Source organism: Branchiostoma floridae, chromosome 11 (genome assembly GCF_000003815.2).
Source record: "Branchiostoma floridae strain S238N-H82 chromosome 11, Bfl_VNyyK, whole genome shotgun sequence".
NCBI lineage: Eukaryota > Metazoa > Chordata > Leptocardii > Amphioxiformes > Branchiostomatidae > Branchiostoma > Branchiostoma floridae.
Window position 1 is genome coordinate 9,245,059 of NC_049989.1, and position 21,978 is coordinate 9,267,036.

Sequence of the window (21,978 nt, forward strand, 5' to 3'; positions counted from 1 at the left end):
TCTATAGGAGCAACACGGCTCACAGACCGCATATGGACGGAGAATCTGGGTCACGGGCGAAATCACTTCCAACGCGTAGAAATACAAGGAAATTAAGCTCGGGCCCAAGACCAATTGCACCCAAAAACACATCACTTCTTACGCTTTTCAGCCATGCCAGTATTAAATGCCACTTCGCAGCAGATTACGAGAAATTTGAACTCAAACACGGGCCCTCGAGACCCTTTCTCGCCTCTGTCGCGGAAGAATTGGTGTGTGCACCGATAACCGCCCTTCGGTGTAACACACCAGCTTCGCAGGCACGCGGCGCGGCAGCAGCTGGTTATATTACACTGACCGACCCGTCAGACCTAACTTTTGCACATCTATCTGCAAGAGTTCTTTAAAACTATCCAGAGAAGATGCCCGTACTGTGCTTGGTGATAAAATATTCCACTCTACGATAGTTCTGAGAAAATACGAATTTTTGAACACTTCAATCCTAGGTTGGTAACTCCGGTACTTTAAGGCATGACTGTTTCTAGTTCGTTTGAGCAGGTATTAGATACTTATCAGTCAGTAAGTCCACCGGCTTATTGGTCATTTTGTACATCATGCAAAGGCTGGACATTTTCCTTCTGTCTTCAAGTGACGTCCATTGCATGCAGTTCTGCTTTCATTCACTCCAGACGCTCCCTCTTTCTTTTTCACGTTGGAGTTCCAAGTCAGTGTTGGCGTTTGCTCTGTTTCCACAATGACCACATGTGTGGTTTCTAATCTTCCTGACCCTTCTCTTTTCTTATATTCTCCATATATTTCATGTATATGTCATCACTTCCCTGTTTTTTTCTCAAGTAGCCTTTTTTGTTGGTAGACTATTTTTCTGTATAAGCTATTGTTTTGTATCAATTTAAAAGATGTTTGTCTATCACCCATGTACTTACAAAGCGGATAAAACTGTTCACGAATACGTCCCTCTCTTGCTCATCTCACTAGCGTCTATCAAAGAACTTAATTACCTCCATGAAATGTCATGGAGGTTATATTTTACCCTGCGTTTGTGTGTCTGTCTGTCTGTCAACAAGATAACTCAAGAACGGCTGGATGGATTGGTTTCATACTTCGTGTGTTGGTAGGGTGTGATGAAAGCTGAAAGTAGTTAGATTTTGGGCCCCCTAGCGGCTTCCCTTGGTACTGCAGCGCAACTTCCGGTTTTGCTGAACAAGTTATGGTCCCAATTTTAGATAGCTCTTGTGCTCAGGAATAAGTGACATAAGTTTGGGCTCCCTAGCGTCTAATTTGGGGATAGCAGGGGCATTTTTGTCAAAAACTTTTGAAGCAGCTAACTCAAGAAGGGAACAACGGATTTTCACGATTTTTGGTATGTAGGTACCTTGGACAATGTTGTACAAGATAAGATACTAATCATGCCAAATAAGAGTACATTTGCATAATTAATGAGAATATTCTATCAAAGTAGTTTTTTCAATGTATCTCCTGTCCCGGAAATGATATGATCTTGAAAATTGGGTCGTAGACAGCGTTTAGCTTCATGACATGTTGGGCCAAGTTTCAGCGCCTAACATCTAATTTTAGAACTGCATAGGTATTTTTGTCAAGACATTGCAAAGAAGATAACTGCAGAGAGGAATGATGAATTTCCATCATTGTAGGCATGCAGGTAGCTTAGGCAAATATGTTCATAATGATATACATTTTATGCAAATGAGGACATTATTTGCATAATTAATGAGGAATTTTTTAATTCCATTATTTCAATAACTTGACTTCAATAAATGTAACAAATGTACATTATGATAGATGGAACATATTAAGCAGATGCCAAATATGCTAATTAGTAACTGATTTGTATAACATATGCGAAAATTGCACTGATATTTGCTCAATGATTAATGATAGGAATTTCATACTTGACGTGTATGTTAGTCAATGATGAACATCACCATGCATGCGCATGAATCATGAAAATGTGCAAGTCTGTTAAAAGTCTGCATAAAATTTACAAAAGCTTGAATATTTCATGGAGGTATGAGGTCGCTGAACTCTAGTTGTTTATTAGACTGTCGTTCCAATTGGTACCGCCAGGTGGAAGATACTGGTTCCCGCCGGTAAGCGGATTCGTCTCGTCTTCAACTCTCTCAGCCTGGAGCATCACGGCAGTTGCAACTACGACTACCTCAAGGTGATCAAGAAAAGTACAACTTAACAATAATGATAGAAAGATTTTGACAGTGGCGCAAACAATGGTAGCTTATGGGGAAATGCTTTTTATAATTATTGTCCATTTTGAATACAACAATCATGTCTCTATCTTTCAGAAAGTATAGTAATATATGTGTAAAGGTATTGTCTGTATTTATAGTTTTCTCTAGACGCGATCTTTTTTTTTATCCTTGTGTTGTGAAGGTCACGTCTTGCCCCTTGTACCGTACCATGATAAAGTATTGGAATAAAATGCCATAAACAGCATAGACAGCGTACCGTATTCTTAGAACTGGTGTATAAAAGAATGGATCATCAAGGTCTTGTTTTCGTACTCAACTTTAAGCTATGAATTCCATAATCTCTTACATGCAAATTAGATATATGATGGAGGTGGCACATACGCCGGCTCCATCGGGAAATTTTGTGGTTACACCGTTCCGGAACAACTGATCACCTCTGGAAACATTGCGACTCTTTATTTCAGGTATGAGACTATTTTAAGGATTATATACAAGTTTTCCGAAGCAATGGTCTAGTGGGTAGAGTGCTCAATTTGCATGCGGTATACTGCTAATAGTTTCAATTCCCTTTCAATTCCTATTCTTTTTGGCAAAACATTGTAGTCATAGCAGAACCTAAAAGTTTTCGTCCTGCAAAGCTGTCTTGTCTAACTGCACACTAAAGTGTATTTACAACGTACGACGGTCTCTAGCCTGGATACCACACCCCATCCCGATCTCAATATGTATCGTGCACGATAGATATTGAGATCGGGCTGGGATGTGGTAACCAGGCTAGACGGTCTCGTGCATTTGTCAGATCTGACACCAGCGTTTCGGAGAAAGGTTTCGAACTGCAGTGGTCGGCCCTGAATGGAGGTGTGTCGGAAGTTACAACGGTAGCTACCACAACGTTGGGACATCCGACTGCCACCGTCAGTAGCGTCACAGCTGATGGAGGAGGGTCGAAGGTCAAAACTTCAGCTGCTACTAGTACATGGACCAAGGAAACCACTGGGACCGAGCGGCCAGACAATGTCGCCCCAACCACCAACAGTGGACTTCCGGCAACTACTACCAGTATATGGACCACGGAAACCACTGGGACCGAGCGGCCGGACAATGTTGCCCAAACCACAAACAGCGGTGAGTTTGGGGTTAGGAAAATGTTGTGTTTCCTGTTACGTAATCGAGCCTAGTAAAACCTGCGAACCAACGCTTTTTTGTGGTTCACCGCTATCAAAGGACATAACATTTTCGATCCGACATATGTGCGATGACAAGGTTGCAGATTAATTTTCTACTTCTTCTTATTCTATGTTCTACTCATTTACATCGTAATGGGGTCTGCATGAGGGTCCTGACAACGCTTTATGCATTTATTTCTTCTGAGATTCACTTATCAGCTAACCAGCTCTGGTGTCCGATCCACAAATGTACGGTCAAAGTATAATATGTACAAAGATGATTCATATTTACATATATATATATATATAATATGATACGAAAGATTTATAGAGTTACATTGCCAAACTAACTTTTCTGTTAGGTTTAGATAGCTATAAGTGCCGCACATGTCTTCTACGAGATGCTACTGATATGATTTACGATATAAGTTAAGAATTGATGTAAACACTTGCACATTTTACTTTTACAATTACACTTCACTATTTTCAAAACTTTAAACATTTCCTAGGCAATGTGCAATTTCCCTTCAAAACATTTAGTTCCATAATCGCGGTGTTTTGTCTTGTTGTGGGGTGTTGGGTCTGCAGTGGTAAAGCGCACACAAATTGGGTCACAGTAAGATTTGGTTCCCGATTCTCTAGCACAGCCGCGCGGGAACGAACAGACAAAAGGAAACGCAATTGTGACGACTCGGAAACAAAATTCAATTTCTGCAATGCGAATACCGGTGTGACAGCGATCTCGCCCCCCCGTGATCTCGCCCCCCCGGGGGCGAAATCACTAGCGATCTCGCCCCCCCGGGGCGAAATCACTAGCGATTTCGCCCTCCCCGGCTAGTGATCTGGCCCCCCTACCTCGCCCCCCTTTAGCGATTTCGCCCCCCCCCCCCCAAAAAAAACGGGTTTACATGACCTTTTAGAAGTTGATTGGTATAAATCACAAAATGCAGTTTCAGAATGATATAAGTACACGAGTTTGATACATAACTCCATTCATAGTATCAATATTAACGTAATTACATGGTAATAAGATAGTTGAATTTGTTTCAGACAAGGAGGGTTGGGTCCCTTGTATTCCCATAATTGCATATACCTGAGTCTTGACATAAGATGTATTTCATTGTATTCACCTGTCCTCAAGCAACCTATATATCTCCAATATGAAGTCTCTACCATGAAGTGACCACAAAAGAACTATGTCATGTCTTTATTGATTATGCAAATATTAGGTATTAATTAGAATAACGCACATTTTGGTATATGCACCTGGCCAAGGGATATCTTCACCTCCAACATGCCTGTTTTTTCTAGTATTTAGGAACTGATGCATTTACCCGTGTTTCTTAAGACTGGTACTTTACCAGTGTTTCAGTGTAGCATTTAGCAACAGCTATATCAACTTGCGCGTAGATAGTGTTTATAATGAGAAACTATTATTCACGTGTGTTTTAGTACTTTGGAAATGTTTCCAGCACAAGAAAGAAAACACTGTGACAAATTGAAAACATATAGCTGACGTATTCCGTACCATAGGCGGTGTTGATTTATACGTTCGCAGTAGCACTGTTTTTATGCCACCTCAGCTGCAAAAATTGTCTTTTTCATTTCAATGTCATGTTTGCACCGAACAATATAGTATCGACTTTCGAGGTATAACATCTTACGGTACGGTAATAAGGTGCCATATAGGTACCAGGTAACACACCATATACGTTACTCCCCAGGTGCAGTATAGTACCAGGTAGCGCACCTGTAATATGTAGTAACCAGCTGCTCTTGGGGGGGGGCGAAAACGCTAAAGGGGGGCGAAAACGCTAGTGATCTCGCCCCCCGGGGGGGGGGCGAGATCGCTGGGGGGGCGAGATCGCTGTCACACCGGATCTAACTAGTTTGAATTTGATCATCAGTGTGCACGTGTGTAGTACACACGTCTACCTACTTATCCCTTAAGTCGAAACTCGAGCAGAAACATTCCATGACTTGCAATCGAATTTGGTCCGTAGGAAATCAAATAATGAGCTTTTCTAAAAGATTGCAAAGGAGCAATTTTAGCGTCTTTGCGAGCGCTTAAATTGTGTTACAATCATAACATAACTCCTGTCATACATAAATTCGACTTTTGACTCAGAGTACGGTTAACCCGTGTACATTACTCTACAGCATGTTCGCTTTTGGGGACCCGGGGCGGCTACGCCGTCCATTCGGCTTTGTCTGGTACTATCAGGAGCCCAGGGTTTCCTGACAGGTACCCATCTCGAACTAGCTGCAGGCAAGTATCTACCAGAACTTACCTTGTTCCATGCATTTGTTTTTGGCGCCGCCACGTTAAGCTTTTCAGGCCGATGCCAGACGCTCCGGTTCTCTTTTTCAAGTTGGAGGTCCAAGTCAGTCGTGTAGTTTTCTCTGTTTCCCCAATGGTCACCCTTGTGTGGTTTCTAATCTTCCAGGCCCTTTTCTTTTCTTATATTCGTCATATATTTCATGTATACTTCCCTCTGTATAATTCTCAATTGGCCTTTTTGTTGGTAGACTACTTTTCTGTGTTTAAGCTATGGTTTTGTATCAATTTGAAAGAAATTTATCATCCATGTACGTACACGAATACGCTTCTCTCCTTCACGGTACACTGAACAAAAACTAGTTTCTATCAAAGAACTTTATTGTTTATCATATTGACTGTCATTCCAATTGGTACCGCCAGGTGGAAGATCCTGGTTCCCGCCGGCAAGTGGATTCGTCTCGTCTTCAATTCTTTCAGTCTAGAGGGGTTCTTGGATTGCACCTATGACTACCTCCAGGTGATCAAGACAAGTAAAACTTAGCAATGATAGAAAGATGTTGACAGTCGACTAGTCACGCAAAAAATTGTGCCTGATGGAGAAATAGTTTTCCATCGTTCGTTTTGAATACAACATTTCTCTCTCTCTCTCTCTGTTTCAGAAAGTAATATAAGTGTGAAGGTATTGTCGGTTTTTGCAGTTTACTCTAGACTAGATGTACGCGCTATCTTTTTTTTATTTTTGTATTGAGAAGGTCACATCTTGCCCTTGTACCGTACCAGGATAAAGCATTTTTAATGCAAAAAACTATACAGTGTAGATGGTGTAGACAACTGGTGCATCAAAGGAATGGATCAAGGACTCGTTTTAGTGTTCACCCTTGAGTGATGAATTCATAATGTTTTTTTACTAAAGAAGAGATGCTGCTTCGGTCATGCTCATATCAAGTGTTTTTGTGACTTGCTCGGAACTTGACTAGGGTGAGAAACTATTACTATTGTTTGATACAAAACGTCTGACTTATAATACACTCTTTTCCTCTGCAACTCCTACTTGCAAATTAGATCTACGATGGGGGTGACGACTCCGCCCGATCCATGGGGAAATTTTGTGGGGAAAACGTTCCAGAACCACTGATCACTTCTGGGAACATGGCGTTTCTTTCATTCAGGTATGGGATGATTTTAAGGACTATATACTAGTATACCGAAGCAATGGCTTAGTGGGTAGAGTGCTCACTTTGCATGCGGTATGCTGCTAATGGTTTCATGATCTCCAACCAACGCATTCCAAAGACTTTTTAAAAAAAGTTAAACATTCTGCTTAGCATCTATATAGCACGCAGAACTTCTGCAAAAATTTAAAAAGTATAAAAGTTGAACAAACAATGACACCTGCTTCCAATGGTTTAGACACAGTTATAGTATAGCACAGTATTACCTGTGCTTGTATAGCTGTGTGGCTCACGGCCGCCCTATAGACCTTACGGTGTGGGAAAGACAATTTAACAACACTTTTTTTAACCGTTCAGAACACGTTCACATCAATATTGGTTTTAGAGATACCTCGTTTCCTCAAATAGCCCGACCGGGCCCCGGTTTGGAAATGTGACGTTTGGTCCTTAACCGTAATTACGACTTATGACGGTCTCGTGCATTTGTCAGCTCTGACCAGGTCATAAGCAAGAAGGGTTTTGAACTGCAGTGGTCGGCCCTGGATGCGACTCCCACCGTCACAGCTGATGGAGGAGGTTCGGAGGTTACTGCAGGTACTACAGCATTTGGACATCCGACAACTACTACCAGTACTACCGATCGGCCAGACAATGTCGCTCCAACCACAAACAGCGGTGAGTTCGGCACTAGGAAAATGTTGTATTTCATGTTAGGCCAACGGCAAATTTCCAAACAGGGTCCCGGCCGACCTGTTTGCGCTGGAAACGAAAAATAGAAAAGCATACGTTATAAAACTATACACGCGTAATACCCACGACTGTTCTCTTTACGTCAAGTGTAGTCTAGTTTGGAGTCTTTTATATCATGGATGTGAGTTCTCTTCTAAAACGTTTTATATAAGGTAAATGTCTCTTATATATAAGGTCTCATTAGATAAAACCCCAAAGAATGTATTTTTCAGCAAAATCCGTACGTGGGTGGACCACGGTGTCACGATGATTCACCGGACAAATTTGATCATAAATTAACAACAAACACCTTTTGAAAGAGTGTCAATTTTTTGCCATCAATTTTATCAGTCCCATAGCTGCTATTATAATAGTTTCAGGCAGGCAAAAATAAAATTCACCGGAGTAGATTTAGTAAGGCCTACGCATACGTGACATTCCCAAACCGGGGCCCGGTCGGCAGCCTTCGGGAAAGAAAAGTATTGTGTAAAAGACACCAAACTACACAAGACGTAAAGAGAATAGTCGTGGGCATCATTTGTGTGTATTTCGACGTATATATTTCTATTTTTCGTTTCCACAGACAATCCGATCGGGCCCGGTTTGGGAATGTGACGTTAGCCTTAACCATGCGCATGCGCCGGGGATAGAGGGGTATACGTATACAGTAGTGAAGCAAATGAGCCTACAGGGTCTTACAGGCCTGGAATACCTATAAGTTTTGCTAAGCAGGTACAATGCGTACAGTTGTCTAACCTCCCCCCCCCCCCATGTTTTGCAGGTGTGCAGTCTGTGCTATACGGATGAAAGGTGTAACACTCGCGTCCTGACCGGCCATAGCGAAGCTCGAGCCCCAGGCGGAAGTCACGCTGGCTCGTGTCTATCTTGGCCCTTACAATGTGTCTGGATATCCTGGCAATGATTGATTAAACGAGTTTTCTCATTCTTACCTTTAAACCCAAATAGATTATTCGCTGCTTTCTACCAGTCACAATATTTTATGGACACATTTGACTCTTAGCAAAAAGCAATATGCTGAGTGTGTTCTAGGCTTCTGTCTAATGCTAACAAGCCACATCTGTGTAGATTCTGGACAGTTTCTTGAAGTTTATACTACTCTCTTAGTTTGGGACAGAAACACAAAGCAGTACTTGTGCCAATACATTTAGTAATGGGTATTTTTACAGTTAACATAATTTTGGTTGAAAGGCCGAATACTGAACTTTCCTTTATTCTGATTTCACGTATTTGGTAAATAGACCATGACCTTTGACATGAATGTAATTGACTAGACTAGACCATATGGAGGAGGAGCTTAGATTAGCACATTAGGTAATCCCTGATTGGTTGGGTAGTGAGAGTACCTAATTAACTTACCTGATTGGCTAAGTTGACAACCTATCGTTATTTTACGTCGATGTAGGTTAGACATCCAAGTAATAAGATACGCCAAAAAGCAGTTACTCAAGCAACTGGATATGGTTTTACAAAACTATATCCAGTTGCTTGAGTAACTGCATTTTAGCGTATTGTTATGTTAGTTTAGCTTAATAGCTTATGGATTGTATAAAATTATATATCTGTCAGTTGGTGCCCACGGGACTGAGGTAAGCACACTTGTTAGCCAGTCCCTCTGTAAGATCGTGTACAAGTTTGATAGACCAGCTCTCTCTGTATTTATTTAGAATCGCTATCTCTGTATTGTAATTAGGCTTAGTAATGGACACATCTTATGCCCAAACCTGCATCCTGGACTTGTAAATGTAAATCTGCTGTAACAGTATTGAAGCACCTTTTATCATATGTCACTCGAGTATAGCATAGATTGAATAAACACGGCTCACAAATGGTAATCGAACTGGTTTGGAGTTTGTTTGGAGTTTCTGATAAGCTAATATAGAACTTAGAACCCAAACACCATTTACGTTTCAGCTACAGCGGCTACAATGCCCATCTAAATGTTTGTAAATGGGCTTCTTTCGGGTGGTAGATTTTATTTAGACTAACTTGTGAATACGGCTAGTAGAACAGATTCAACGTCACATACACATAATACAGTTGCAATTGTTGTTTCGTGGGCAAAATGGCAAATATCAAAGGAACAATTCAGAATTTCTATCACACTTTTGTATGTATGTTTTTGTCACCACGCTGGGAACGAGATTATGATTCATGACCAATGAAGACCACGCATGAGGGTTGGTCGTGCCCAGAGAATAAAAGATACATAATTCTATTATTGCAATTTTAAACTTTACATCTGTAGCCAAAATAAAGCGCTTACCAACAAGTATTCGATTAGTCCTCTGATCCTTATTTAGTTGAAATGACCCAAAGCCTATGTCACACATCCAGACCGGAAGTGTGACGTCAGCAAAGGGTCAAAGGTGCTTGGCAGTCGGTATCGGCCCCCGTCTCGGTTGAGGGAAGGTTGGAAGTCTTTGTAAAGGAGTGAAGCACGTACACAGGTCAAATTTTAAACGACTTTTAAATCGACAGCTTTGTATGACCAGGAACTATATCTCGTAAAGAATTGTTATTATTAACACCTTGGTGGTTCCCCAGTTTACGAATTTATTTCAAGTCTTACCATCCCCTGACGATTCCTTTTTCAAAGTATATGAAAAGAAGATATTTTCTTTTATTTGGGACGACGGTCCTGAACGAGTTGCACGGAAGGTATTATACAATGTATTTGAAAATGGAGGACTTAATTTAAAAAATTTACGTGCATTCAACTCTTCTATAAAAGCTTCATGGGTGCCTAAACTTTATTCCCATCCCGAATGGTTTTCCTCTTGGGTAACAGTCTTCCATCCTCAACTTAGTCATAGTTTATTTCCTTTTTACCAGCTGTCCTCGGTGAAAAACCTTTGTTTAAAAGGATTTTTTTCTGAAGTTTTTATGGCCTGGTTTAAATTTCAGCAAGTAGAGCCCACGACGCCGGCAAATATACGACAGCAATTAATTTGTTTAAACTCTAAAATTATCATTGATGGTAGAACTGTTTGTATGACTTCTTTCCTGAATAGAAATATCTATTTCATAAATGACTTGCTGTCCCCGAATGGTAATTTTATGTCTTATGATGAATTCAGTATAAATTTCCCAAATGCTTGTGACCAACATAGATATCTACAACTTATTTCAGCTATTCCCGGTAAATGGAAAAAAATACTTAGTACTGAGAAGCGTAAAGACCTTGTGTGCCTGCCCTTTCAAAAAAATTATAAATGGTTACGAAAGATAAAAATCACAAAAGCATGTATATCTACTTTCTTACGTCCATGAACGATGTCAGTCTTGCACATAATACTAGACTTTCTTGGTTTTATCATTTTGACAAACCTATACCATGGCGAGAAGTATTTACAAATTTATACAGATGTACTATTGATCCTAGTGCTAGATACTTTCAATACCGTTTAATTAATAAATTCTTACCTTGTAACAAAATTCTACATATATGGAAATTAATAGACTCTAACTCCTCTTCTTTCTGTCACGATGATGTAGAGTCCTATACTCATGTTTTCTGGGAGTGTCCGCATGTTGTATCCTTTTGGAATGATGTACAAAGTTGGTTACGAGTGGAAACGTCTATAGATTTTGACCTAAACGCCTTTATCATCATATTTGGAGATACATGTAACGATGCGCCCCCACTGAAAAATTTGATTATGTTGTTAGGTAAAGTTTTTATTTTGTAGACGCTTTAAAATGATAAACTTCCAGGCCTTTAAAAAACTAATATATACTTTTGAAAAAACTGAACGTCTTATTGCATCTCGGAGAGGGAAGCTGGAGAAGCATCGGGGTAAGTGGGGAACCTTGTGTTTTTGATTTGAATTTAAAAAGGTAAAAATAATTACGAAATAATATAAATACGATACGAGAATGATATTTGATTAATATGTTACAATAACACGATAAAACGATGTACAATGATCTAGTATCATGTTAATATGGTCTTATGATATAATGTGTTACAATGTGATGATAAAATTATATTAAGTAATGCTTTGATAGCTAAAATGAATAACGAGAATAATGACATAATAATATTTATATGATGTGATCTGTAATAATGTATACAATGTGGCTGTTAGACATTTAGCTTTATATTCAAAGGGAGGCTCTTCTTTGTTCTGTGTGTAAATAATTGAAAATACAATGAATAAATTTAAAAAAAAAAAAGAATGGTCATAAGAAATTGTGAAGGATGATTTTGCCAAGGAATGTTGTTAACACAAAGAAGTACACATATCTGAATATACCTTACACAAATCATCTGATACATTTGATCCACTGCTCCCTGTACTCTGCATAAAGTGACGTGCTAGACGAAATTAATTTCTTGGCTGAGACAAGCATTGTTCAGGCGACAAATTGGGAGAGTCCAAATTTCTATGTTGAAAATTACAGAATACCAACAGAAATGAACTTCTAAGCCAAGTATGAGTCAATTCTACCTACTTGTGCGGTACAGTTTATTCTTTGTACCCTACGGCATTCTCCCAAGCATTCCGGAATAAGTTTCTTGACTCAACAACAAGCCCACATTTATCAAGGTGAAACGTATCATCAAGGTAAATTGCCCAAATCGCCCCAAGGTGAAATAAAACACCCGAGAAAAAAGTGATCGCAATCCCTTAAGCCGGAACTCGAGCAGAAACATTCCATGACTTGCAATCGAATTTGGTCCGTAGGAAATCAGGTAATGAGCTTTTCTGAAAGATTGCCAAGGAAACAAATTTTAGCGTCTTTGCGAAAGGGTGTAACAATCGTATCATAACTCCTGGTTGTTAAATATGCAAAAGGTTTGTATATAACAGCAATAATCTCTTGTTTCTGGTCATTCCTCGAAGAACATGAAAGTAGGAACGATGACTGTGCGCGCCATAGTTTTGATGAATTTTGCAATTCTTGTCTTTTTGTTGTTTGGAACCGCAGAGGGACAAGACGAAGGTAAGTCAATAACTTTATATCTTCATCTGATATCAAAAACACATGAGCATTGTATACAGCTTTTGTGTGCCACTCACATACGACGTACCTACACCCATGTACACACACTCATGATATAAAGTCATTCCGTTAAGCTAAGTTACATTTGGCCAGGAAATTGCACTATAATAGTTAGTCACGATATCGTTTCAGATATGTAAAATCATTCTCACAAAAGATAAAAAAAAACTTCGACGTTTGGCTTAGCAAAATGGAAACGTCTTTAGCTATAATTTATGTGTACTGTTTTGCTCTGCAGCATGTTCGAATTCGGGGACTCGGCGCCGGCCCGCCATCCTTTCGGCTTTGTCTGGAACTATCAAGAGCCCAGGGTTTCCTGACAACTACCCATCTCCATCCACCTGCAGGTACGTATCTACAAGACCTTACTTCGTCCCACGCCTTTGTCTTCAGCGATGTCACGACAGCTTTTCAGCCCGATGTCAGACGCTCTAGATAGATCCCTGTTTTTTTGTTGTTGTTTTTTTTTGCGTTGGAATTCTAAGTCAGTGTTAGGATTTCCTCTGCTTCGCCATGGCCACACTTACGTGGTTTCTAATCTTTCTGTGACTCTTTTCTTATTTTCTTGTACATGTCAAGTATATATCTGCCCTCTTTTGATATCATGACCTCTAGCTCTGGCATGGTCACTTCCCTCTGTTTTGTTCTAGTACTTCTACTTGTTGGTAGACTACGTATTTGTGTTAATGTATCAATTTAAAGAGGTTTATCTATCATCCTTGTACGTTTACGAATACATCCCTCTCTTGCAAGGCTCACTGAAATAACTAGCCTCTATCAATGAACTTGTTTATCAGACTTTGCATATCAGAATATTGTCATTCCAATTGGTGCCGCCAGGTGGAAGATCCTGGTTCCCGCCGGCAAGCGGATTCGTCTCGTCTTCAACTCTTTCAACGTGGAAAAACAAGCGGATTGCACCTACGACTACCTCCAGGTGATCAAGACAAGTACAACTTAACAATGATAGAAAGATTTTGACAATCACGCAACCAATTGTGGCTGATGGAGAAATAGTTTTCGTCGTTCATTTTGAATACAACCGGTGATTTCTCGCTCTTTCTTTCATAAAGTATGGTAACATAAGTGTGAAGGTAATGTTGGCTCGTGGTCGGTATTTACAGTACCCTACATATCTTTGTTTTATGTGTTGGGAGGCTCTTGTCAAGTGAGGGTACCGTACCATTATAAAGCATTGGAATAAAATACCATTAACTATACAGTGTAGACAGCGTACCGTACTCTTAGAACAGGTACACCAAAGGAATGGATCAAGGATTAGTTCCCACCTTTAGTTGATGAATTATATAATGTTTCTGGCTTAATGAGAAGAGATGTTGTTTTAGTCATATTCATGTAACCTTAAAGTGGTCTTCGGGAAGTTGAGTAGGGTGAGGAAATCTTATTGTTTGATACAAAACTCTGCCTTATAATACACGTTTATCCTCCGCAAATTAGATCCATGATGGAGGTGCCGACTCCGCCCGATCCATGGGGAGATTTTGTGGGGAAAACGTTCCAGAACCACTGATCACTTCTGGGAACATGGCGTTTCTTTATTTCAAGTATGGGGCGACTTTAAGGATTATGTACTAGTATATAGAAGTAATGGCCTCCTGGGTAGAGTGATCACTTTGCATGCGGTATACTGCGATTGGTTTCAGTTCCCAACCGAGTTATTCCAAAGACTTTAAAACTTAAACACTGCTTCTCTCTCTCTTTTTTTTAACATACAGAAACTTGCGAAAAGGGATAAACGTTGAAGAAACACTGACACCTGTTTCCGATTGACTAGGCTCCTGTTGTATACAGTAGTATTACCTGTGCTTGTATAGCCGTGTGGCTCAAGGGCTAAGGACACGGAAATTTTCGCCGCCCTATACACCATACGGTGTGGGGACGACAATTTGACGATTTTATTTTTTATCCGTCCAGAACGCGTCAATTAGTATTGGGAGATACATGTTTAACTTACATGGTGTCAGAAATACGTGTAAAAGGCATTGTGTAATTGGCAAATACTGTATTTATAACAGACCTAATTAAAGGCCTCAGGTCTATGAAGTTGTCTCCTTGAACTGTACACTAAAGCGTTCTTACGACTTATGACGGTTTCGTGCATTTGTAGATCTGACACCAGCGTTTCGAGCAAGGGTTTCGAACTGCAGTGGTCGGCCCTGGATCCGAATGTCACCGTCAGTAGCGTGACAACTGATGGACAGGGCGGGTCGGAGGTCACAACTGCAACTACCACAACACTGGGACATCCAGCAGCTACTACCAGTACATGGACCACGGAAACCACGGGGACCAAGCGGCCAGACAATGTCGCCCCAACCAGAAACAGTGGTACCGGTGAGTTTGGGACTAGGAAAAATGTTGTTTCTTGTTACCCAACTGATCATATCAAAACTTACTAACTATAGCTTGTTTCTGGTTCACAGCTATCAAAGGACATTAAATTTTCTACCATCATCTCTACGTGTGGTTTAAAGGTTGTAGAGTTGTTTTCCAACATGCTCTCCTCAATAATATGTATGTATCAATAGAAAAAGTGGTATAAACAGACCAGTTGAATCCGGGTCCCCCTTCAATCTATCAAAATATATGATTGAAAATACTAATGTCTAAATGCATTTTAGCTCTGCATTGTCAATATGTTTACTTAGACCAAAATCTAAAATAAAGGAAAGAAAGAAAAAAAGATAACCCCTACCCACTGACCGAGGATCGTTATTTACGGATTTTTTTTTTCGTAGGCTTTGTTGTTGAAACAAGCGGGCGGCCAGCGACTATCACAGGGCATATAAACACCACCGATCGGTCAGGCATAGCCTTTTCCTCAAGAGATGCGTCTGGGGGACCCCTGGCAACTACATGGTACACGAGCACCACCAAGCGGTCAGACATCGTCACTACACCAGCGCTTTGGGATAACATGACCATGAACACCGAAGGTAGGACATGTTGTATACTCTTATTAGGAGGTAGGGGGTGTGTAAGGTTGCAAACTATTATGTATATGTCTGTTAGCGTTAGCCTAGAAGTCTCCGTAAACATGCATGTATGGTCGTCTTAAATTCTAAATTCTGTATCTGTCTGTATCTGTATCTGTATCTATATAGCCGGTATAACCGCCATTCGGCGTAACACACCAGCTTCGCAGGCATGCGGTGCGGCAGCAGCTGGTTATATTACACTGAACGATCCGTCACACCTAACTTTTGCACATCTATCTGCAAGCGTTCTTTAAAGCTATCCAGAGATGATGCCCCTACTGTGCTTGGTGATAACAATTTCCACTCCACGATAGTTCTGGGAAAGTACGAATTTTTTAAAAATTTTGAAAAATTCTACGTTGTTGATACAGATTTGTGATATTTTGATTTTCTATCCCTTCTAGTGTATGCGGAGAACATCATCTGTTACGCGTGTGAGGGGACATCGCCTGCGTGTTTAAGAGGAGAGGGCCTGGGAGACTTTGCAGTGGAGTGCCGACAAGACGAAGCTTGCTGGGTAAGGTTCACAAGAAGTACGGGTTTATGCAGTTATCATTTTGATGAAAATGACACCACCGTAAACTTTGATTTTACATCACAATGCATCACGTCCGCACCTGCAACTGTGGTTAACTGGCTTATACAATGTTAACACGCCTTTGACTCGGGCCACAGCAAGGAAATTTTATGGATGACATCAGCATGCATATTACTCTAAGCCTGACCTTAGAAAAAATTACCCCTCAGGGTTGAACATGACAACAAAATACCAAAAATGGAAAACATATCGTATGGTAGCTTTGATTGTACTTGTAGAGGCCTAGTGAGGAATATGTAGCCATGGCCGTAGTTGTAGAAGTGAAACTTTAGTTCGATACTGGCACCAATGTGGTAGCCATGACTGTACTGTAGATGACAACTTGGTAAGTGACACCAGTCTTCCGCACTAGTGTAATTTTGTGCCCTTCTTGGAGATCGTTATAAAAGCCATTTGGCCATGCTACCATGTTTTGTTGTCATCTCCAGGTGGAACGTATCGGAGAGCGAGGAGCCGTGATCTACCGGCGCAGCTGCCGGCCGAAGTGTACCGACTACTGGCAGGAGGAGGTCTGCATGACCGCCGATGGGCAAGCCGAGGTGAGCTCTCTTCCAAAAAGTTTCAATGTAAAAAAAAGGTTCATCACACGTTTAATATTTAAGTCCTTACGAGGTCCGTATGGAAGTCTTAGCAAATGTACTAGACAGATAACATGCCAGAGGACTTAGCTGGTCGCAAACCATACTTTCCAGACAGCTAACTCTTCTGGCATATTATGTGTCACAATCAACCTCAAACGCTTTTGTAAACAAAGTGTCAAAGTTTGCCATCAATTGTATCAGTCCCATAGCTCAGCTTTTACGTACGTACACAATAGTTTCAAACAGGCAAAAATCACCGGAGTCGGTTTAGTTAGTAGTTAGGCATAAGTCACGTATCCAAACCGGGGCCCGGCCGGGTAGCTTTCGGTATTGAAAAGCATGCTACAAAAGCATGAAACCAAACGGCTACATACAGGCCTGGGATACTGGTAAGTTTTGTTAAGCAGGTGTACAGGTTTAACTTAACCCCCTAAATGTCTTACAGGTGTGTAGTCTGTGCTGTACGAAGGACAGGTGCAACACTCACGTCCTGACCGGCCATAGCGAAGCTCGAGCCCCAGGGGGAAGTGACGCCGGGACAACCGTGGCGTCAGTCAAGCTAGTGTCTATCTTGGCCCTTACAATGTGTCTGGATATCCTGGCAATGGCTGATTAAATGAGAGGAAAAGTTTTCTCGTTCTTACCTTGAAACACAAAATATTGTGTAGATTATTCGCTGCTTTCCACCCAAACAATCCACTACAATTTGAGGCGATTTAAAGTCTATCGTTACATTTATGGGTACATTTGAGAGAGAGTGAGTTGACTCTTTGCAATGTACAATATGCTGTGCTATATGCTTCTGTCTAAAGCCAACAAGTGACATTTGTGTAGATTTTGAAGTCCTGAACAATTTACGGAAGCTTGCACCACCAGATACACACAGCAGGGCATGTTCAAATGTTGCCGTTACAGCAGTAATATGGATTTTTGCAGTAAACATGATTTGTGGGGTTAAAAAGAAACTAGCCTGAAAACTGCACTCACCTTTATTCTAATTTGACTAAATTGTGTAGTAGAATTTTAACAATATAATAGCAATAACAGTTTCAATACTAATCGAAATGTTTGTGATCTCATAAAACTTGCATTTTTCGGATGGTAAAGTTTATCAGGACTAACTTGCAAATAACCAATAGAACAGATTCAATGTCACTTACACGGTAGTTGCTATTTCATCGACTAATTGGCAAGCACATTAACCAATTATATCAAATTTCCTTAAAAGGAACACTTACGAATTGCTATAACACTTTTATTGTGTGTATGTAATGTATGTACATGTATTGTTATCTCGCTGGGAACGAGATTATGATTCATGACCAATGAAGACCACGCTTGAGGGTTCTCGTGCCCAGAGATTGCCGGTTAGAGCAGACATGATGATCGATGTCATACATGTATTCATTTTAAATCTTAAACGTTTGTCATTCAAAATATAGGCTGTTATTGCCATAGTCATCCTTGTGACGTTTGTTGACTTAAAGCCCGAGTCTATTGAAGGTAGAAGTCACGGTGTAAACACAGGCCATTAACATATCACGGCTCAATGGCAACACAACAACATATTTGTTGAAAGGTATGTGGTTAAGTGATTTTCGATTTCTTTTGCCTTCCTCACATGTTAATGCATTATGTCGACGATCCATATTTAAAAGATGAAGTCTCTCAGTCACCTGAAACCCGATGTCCTTGCTGAAAAGTTTAGTTTGGTGTCCCTCAACAGAACCGGGTATCTTCTACAAAAACAGTACCTTATCATAACAATCATAGAGGTGCAACAATTCAGCAGTCAAAGTAATCCAACAGAAGTACACATCACCATGTACAAAGTAGGACAAATTTGAAAGAGTGCATGAAAATTCCTGAAATAATCAGTTCGTATTATTAGCCAACGGATGTTCACGGTTATATTCCAAAACATGTTTCCTTCATTTCATAAACTCACAATTCAAAATTTGACCCACGTTCTGTTGTATCGACATTACAGTGTGTCGCTTGCCCCAAACAACAACTGTGCATTGATCACACTTCTAAATATGCTAAGAATCATGAAATATCGATTATTATGTAGGTTTAGGTCACACAGGTGAGATCACCCTGATCACCCATCAAAATCAGCCCTTCCAACCAAAGATGGCACGGTATGTAGTGGTTCGACCAATGGCTGTACGTCCGTTAAATATTTGCATTTTTTGTGTTTCTATTTTGCATTTCTAACACTTTGACGGGTGGGCGGGGCGATAGACTACTCTTCCTATTTTGTATATAAAGTGAATGACAAGGCATCCGCCCCACTTCTTACTGACATATCATCATGAGCCAGTCCCAGCGGACGATGGCAGGGTTCGAGGCGATAGCGTCTACAGAGTCTACCGACACTCCGTCTCACGCTGACTACGCCCAGAAGATATGTGAGGTTGCGGAGAAATTGGGGTACCCACATGAGTACACACGTGTCATGGAGGTACTTATGGACGCCAGTGACCCTCGCAACCAGCCCATATACCCAGGAGCAAGGATCACGATCATACAAGCTGTTACGCTGCAGCTCCATTTGTTTGTGACGTCAGGTCCGGGAGGGAGCAGCTCCGTACCAAGCCGAATGATGTGGAGGGCCGTGCATTCGTTATTGCCAACTCCCAATAAGATGCCCAACAGAATAGCGGTGGCGGAAAAGATGATAAAAGATCTGCTTTCGGACAGTGTCAATTCTGACTAGATGACAGCATAGACGACAGGTATGTAACTTTCTTAATCGTCCAATATATTTTCTTTTCCTCGAGTTATATTACGTTACTCTCAGTCCGGTGATATAATATACACAAATCACTTAATTAGCAACGTGCTACGGTATTCTTATTCAAATGTGATATTCCTTCGTCGTTTAGCGGTGTATTTACACGCATACCAGTCAAAAGTAGCCTCCGGAGCAGGCTCTCTTGGCCTTTTCTGGCTTATCATACACTTTTTGCCGATGCTACCTTATGAATTGGGTGGTTTGTGTAGCCGGAACAGTCTGCTATGGAGGCTATGTCGAAAGGTTCTTGCACGACTTATAATGGCATAAACGCAGATGTATTTCTTTGCCGTTATTTTCTGGATAATGATGTAACGTTACATATATCATGATACTTTTCGTTATTTACCCTTACAACACAAACATAGAGTTCGTTTTCATTCCAGCAAATCTATGTTTATCAGCGAATGTAGCCATTGATTCGACTTGGGTGTTTTTTATTTGTATTTAGGCCACAGCAAGTAAATGTTATGGATGAAGTAGTGTACAAACTCCAAATCTAACAACCAACAAGAATTTATTCCTGAATTCACTACTTACATGTACATACAGTATATGACACTTGTGTCAACACTAATATGATTAAAGAGAATATGATTAACATTTCTTTGACAAATAAAACTTATTACCGGAACATATTAGATAATATGTTACGCGGTGGGTAGCAGAATTACTTTCTGTCCAAAGTCAGGCGAAAATGAAGGTTAAGTGTGGCCATAAATCAAATTACAGCAATAGTACATGTACATCGCAATGCCGTGCTGATACAGAAGCGTCGCCTTGCGGACAAAATTATCATTACAGTGTACCATTATATTCCAGGCAAAAAGATTTTGATTTCTCATCTGCAATTGGTCTTTAAGCATTCTCATTAGTGGACATGCTAGGCATGTTGACCAATGGTAGCGTATCAATTTAACAACTACGGTTCACTTTACCCTGTCCATTAAGTTCAACTGTCTGTCATTGGTTAGCTGGGCCCAATCATATTAACGATAGACTTCGCATTAGCCAATCAACTGCAAGTTCTCTCTGCCTGTCGACGTAAGAGCTGCACTTTGCTTTCTGATCACTAGGGGTCGCTGTGAGACCGTGTCCGTAAAAACTTGAAATGAAAGCCTGACGTGAAAATGGCTTCTGTGAAACGTTTTGTGGTTTTAGCCTTATTAAAGTTTGCTGTCTTCAAGTTTCACGGTTAGTGCATAGCGTGGTAGCCATTCTATTCTAGCTCTGATTCGATTCTCTGATCACTTCTGCTGAAATTGAATCGATATCGATATCAAGGTTGCGCGTTTTGGGGAGGGGATGGTCAACATCAATGGCGTGTTGGCTGTGGTAGACTAATGTTTGAAGTGATTTCTGCACTCATTCATTGTCTACATAAGGCAAATGCACCTGTCTTTGGTGCTGAACACCATCCACACGTGTCCCTGACGCTGAACACCATGTACCCATAAACGATCATACTTGACCTTGGTGCTGAACACCATCCAAACATTAGCTAAACAAACTTGTTCCTGACGCTGAACACTATACACCCATATGCGAGCATACCTGTCCTTGGTGCTGAACACCCACACATTGTCAAGTAAACACACATGTCCTGCACAGTGCTTACACGTGGGGTCTTTTCCACAACTGTATACAGTACAGTATCCCTGTACAGTATACAGTGGTCATACTTCACACCACTTACAAGTTTTGGTGGGAGTGTTTTGTGGTATTGCAGTTTGACTTTGAGATAAAGGTATTAAAACTCAAGTCGAAATGTTTTTATGCAGGTGACGAGTTTCTGCTAAGGCTGGTATGGTGGTGAATCCTCTAGTGGACTAAGGAAATGTACTGAAACTAGGGAAAGATGCGCTCTACAAATAAGAATTTACACTCAACATGCCATCAATTGTTTGTATTACTAAGTGTAGCATTGTGCAATCTATGATTACTGCAATAATCTATTGAGCTGCTAGTGAACTCTATTGACTTCTTTAGTGTTGGTTAAAACAATGACACACATGGTAGCCTAAGGATTGATGTATGCATATAGACCAAAAAGCATGGACTGTAAATCTTAAACTATGGACATCTATCCTTAAAATGGTGGCAAGTGAAACAGCCTGTTTAAGTTCTGTTATCCAAATACTTGCTGAAATTTTATTACTGTTGCCCTATACTTGTTAGAACACAATCCCTCCTAAGGTAGATAACTTGAACAGACAGCACAGTTCACAGTTCACAGTTTTTAGAGTTACTTTCTTTTCTCTTTGAACAGAAAAAAATACAAGTGAACACTAGTATGTAGTAAACCTTACAACTGTTACCCAGTGATACTGATAAGTACAATGTTTGTCAATAAAAATAAGCCAACAATCAATAAACATTGTTTTTACAAAGTGACTTGG

At 40.5% G+C, this 21,978-nt stretch overlaps 2 protein-coding genes and 2 long non-coding RNA genes across 4 annotated transcripts in view; all 4 read left to right on the forward strand.

Moving 5' to 3' along the window:
- The window catches only part of LOC118426185 (tolloid-like protein 2), a 10,873-nt gene extending 2,382 nt beyond the window's left edge, over nucleotides 1-8,491 (forward strand). The window contains exons 3-10 of the mRNA XM_035835447.1: nucleotides 2,060-2,182; nucleotides 2,583-2,689; nucleotides 3,025-3,350; nucleotides 5,552-5,660; nucleotides 6,093-6,189; nucleotides 6,735-6,841; nucleotides 7,335-7,519; nucleotides 8,355-8,491. Coding sequence (XP_035691340.1) covers nucleotides 2,060-2,182; nucleotides 2,583-2,689; nucleotides 3,025-3,350; nucleotides 5,552-5,660; nucleotides 6,093-6,189; nucleotides 6,735-6,841; nucleotides 7,335-7,519; nucleotides 8,355-8,380 — 1,080 coding nt within the window. The 3' untranslated portion in view covers nucleotides 8,381-8,491. The remainder of the gene's footprint in view (nucleotides 1-2,059; nucleotides 2,183-2,582; nucleotides 2,690-3,024; nucleotides 3,351-5,551; nucleotides 5,661-6,092; nucleotides 6,190-6,734; nucleotides 6,842-7,334; nucleotides 7,520-8,354) is intronic.
- Nucleotides 8,492-12,384: 3,893 nt separating this feature from the next.
- LOC118426186 (tolloid-like protein 2) lies at nucleotides 12,385-14,197 on the forward strand. The gene is made up of 5 exons (XM_035835448.1): nucleotides 12,385-12,393; nucleotides 12,527-12,541; nucleotides 12,788-12,948; nucleotides 13,442-13,538; nucleotides 14,060-14,197. The coding sequence occupies exons 1-5, from the start codon at nucleotides 12,385-12,387 to the stop codon at nucleotides 14,195-14,197; spliced, it is 420 nt and encodes a 139-aa protein (XP_035691341.1).
- A 1,793-nt stretch (nucleotides 14,198-15,990) lies between these two features.
- Nucleotides 15,991-18,230, forward strand: LOC118426040. Its single transcript, XR_004832359.1, has 3 exons — nucleotides 15,991-16,117; nucleotides 16,627-16,737; nucleotides 17,225-18,230. It is a non-coding gene; the product is annotated as an uncharacterized LOC118426040 (long non-coding RNA).
- An 817-nt stretch (nucleotides 18,231-19,047) lies between these two features.
- Nucleotides 19,048-21,971, forward strand: LOC118426031. Its single transcript, XR_004832350.1, has 2 exons — nucleotides 19,048-19,520; nucleotides 21,361-21,971. It is a non-coding gene; the product is annotated as an uncharacterized LOC118426031 (long non-coding RNA).
- The last annotated feature ends 7 nt before the right edge of the window (nucleotides 21,972-21,978 follow it).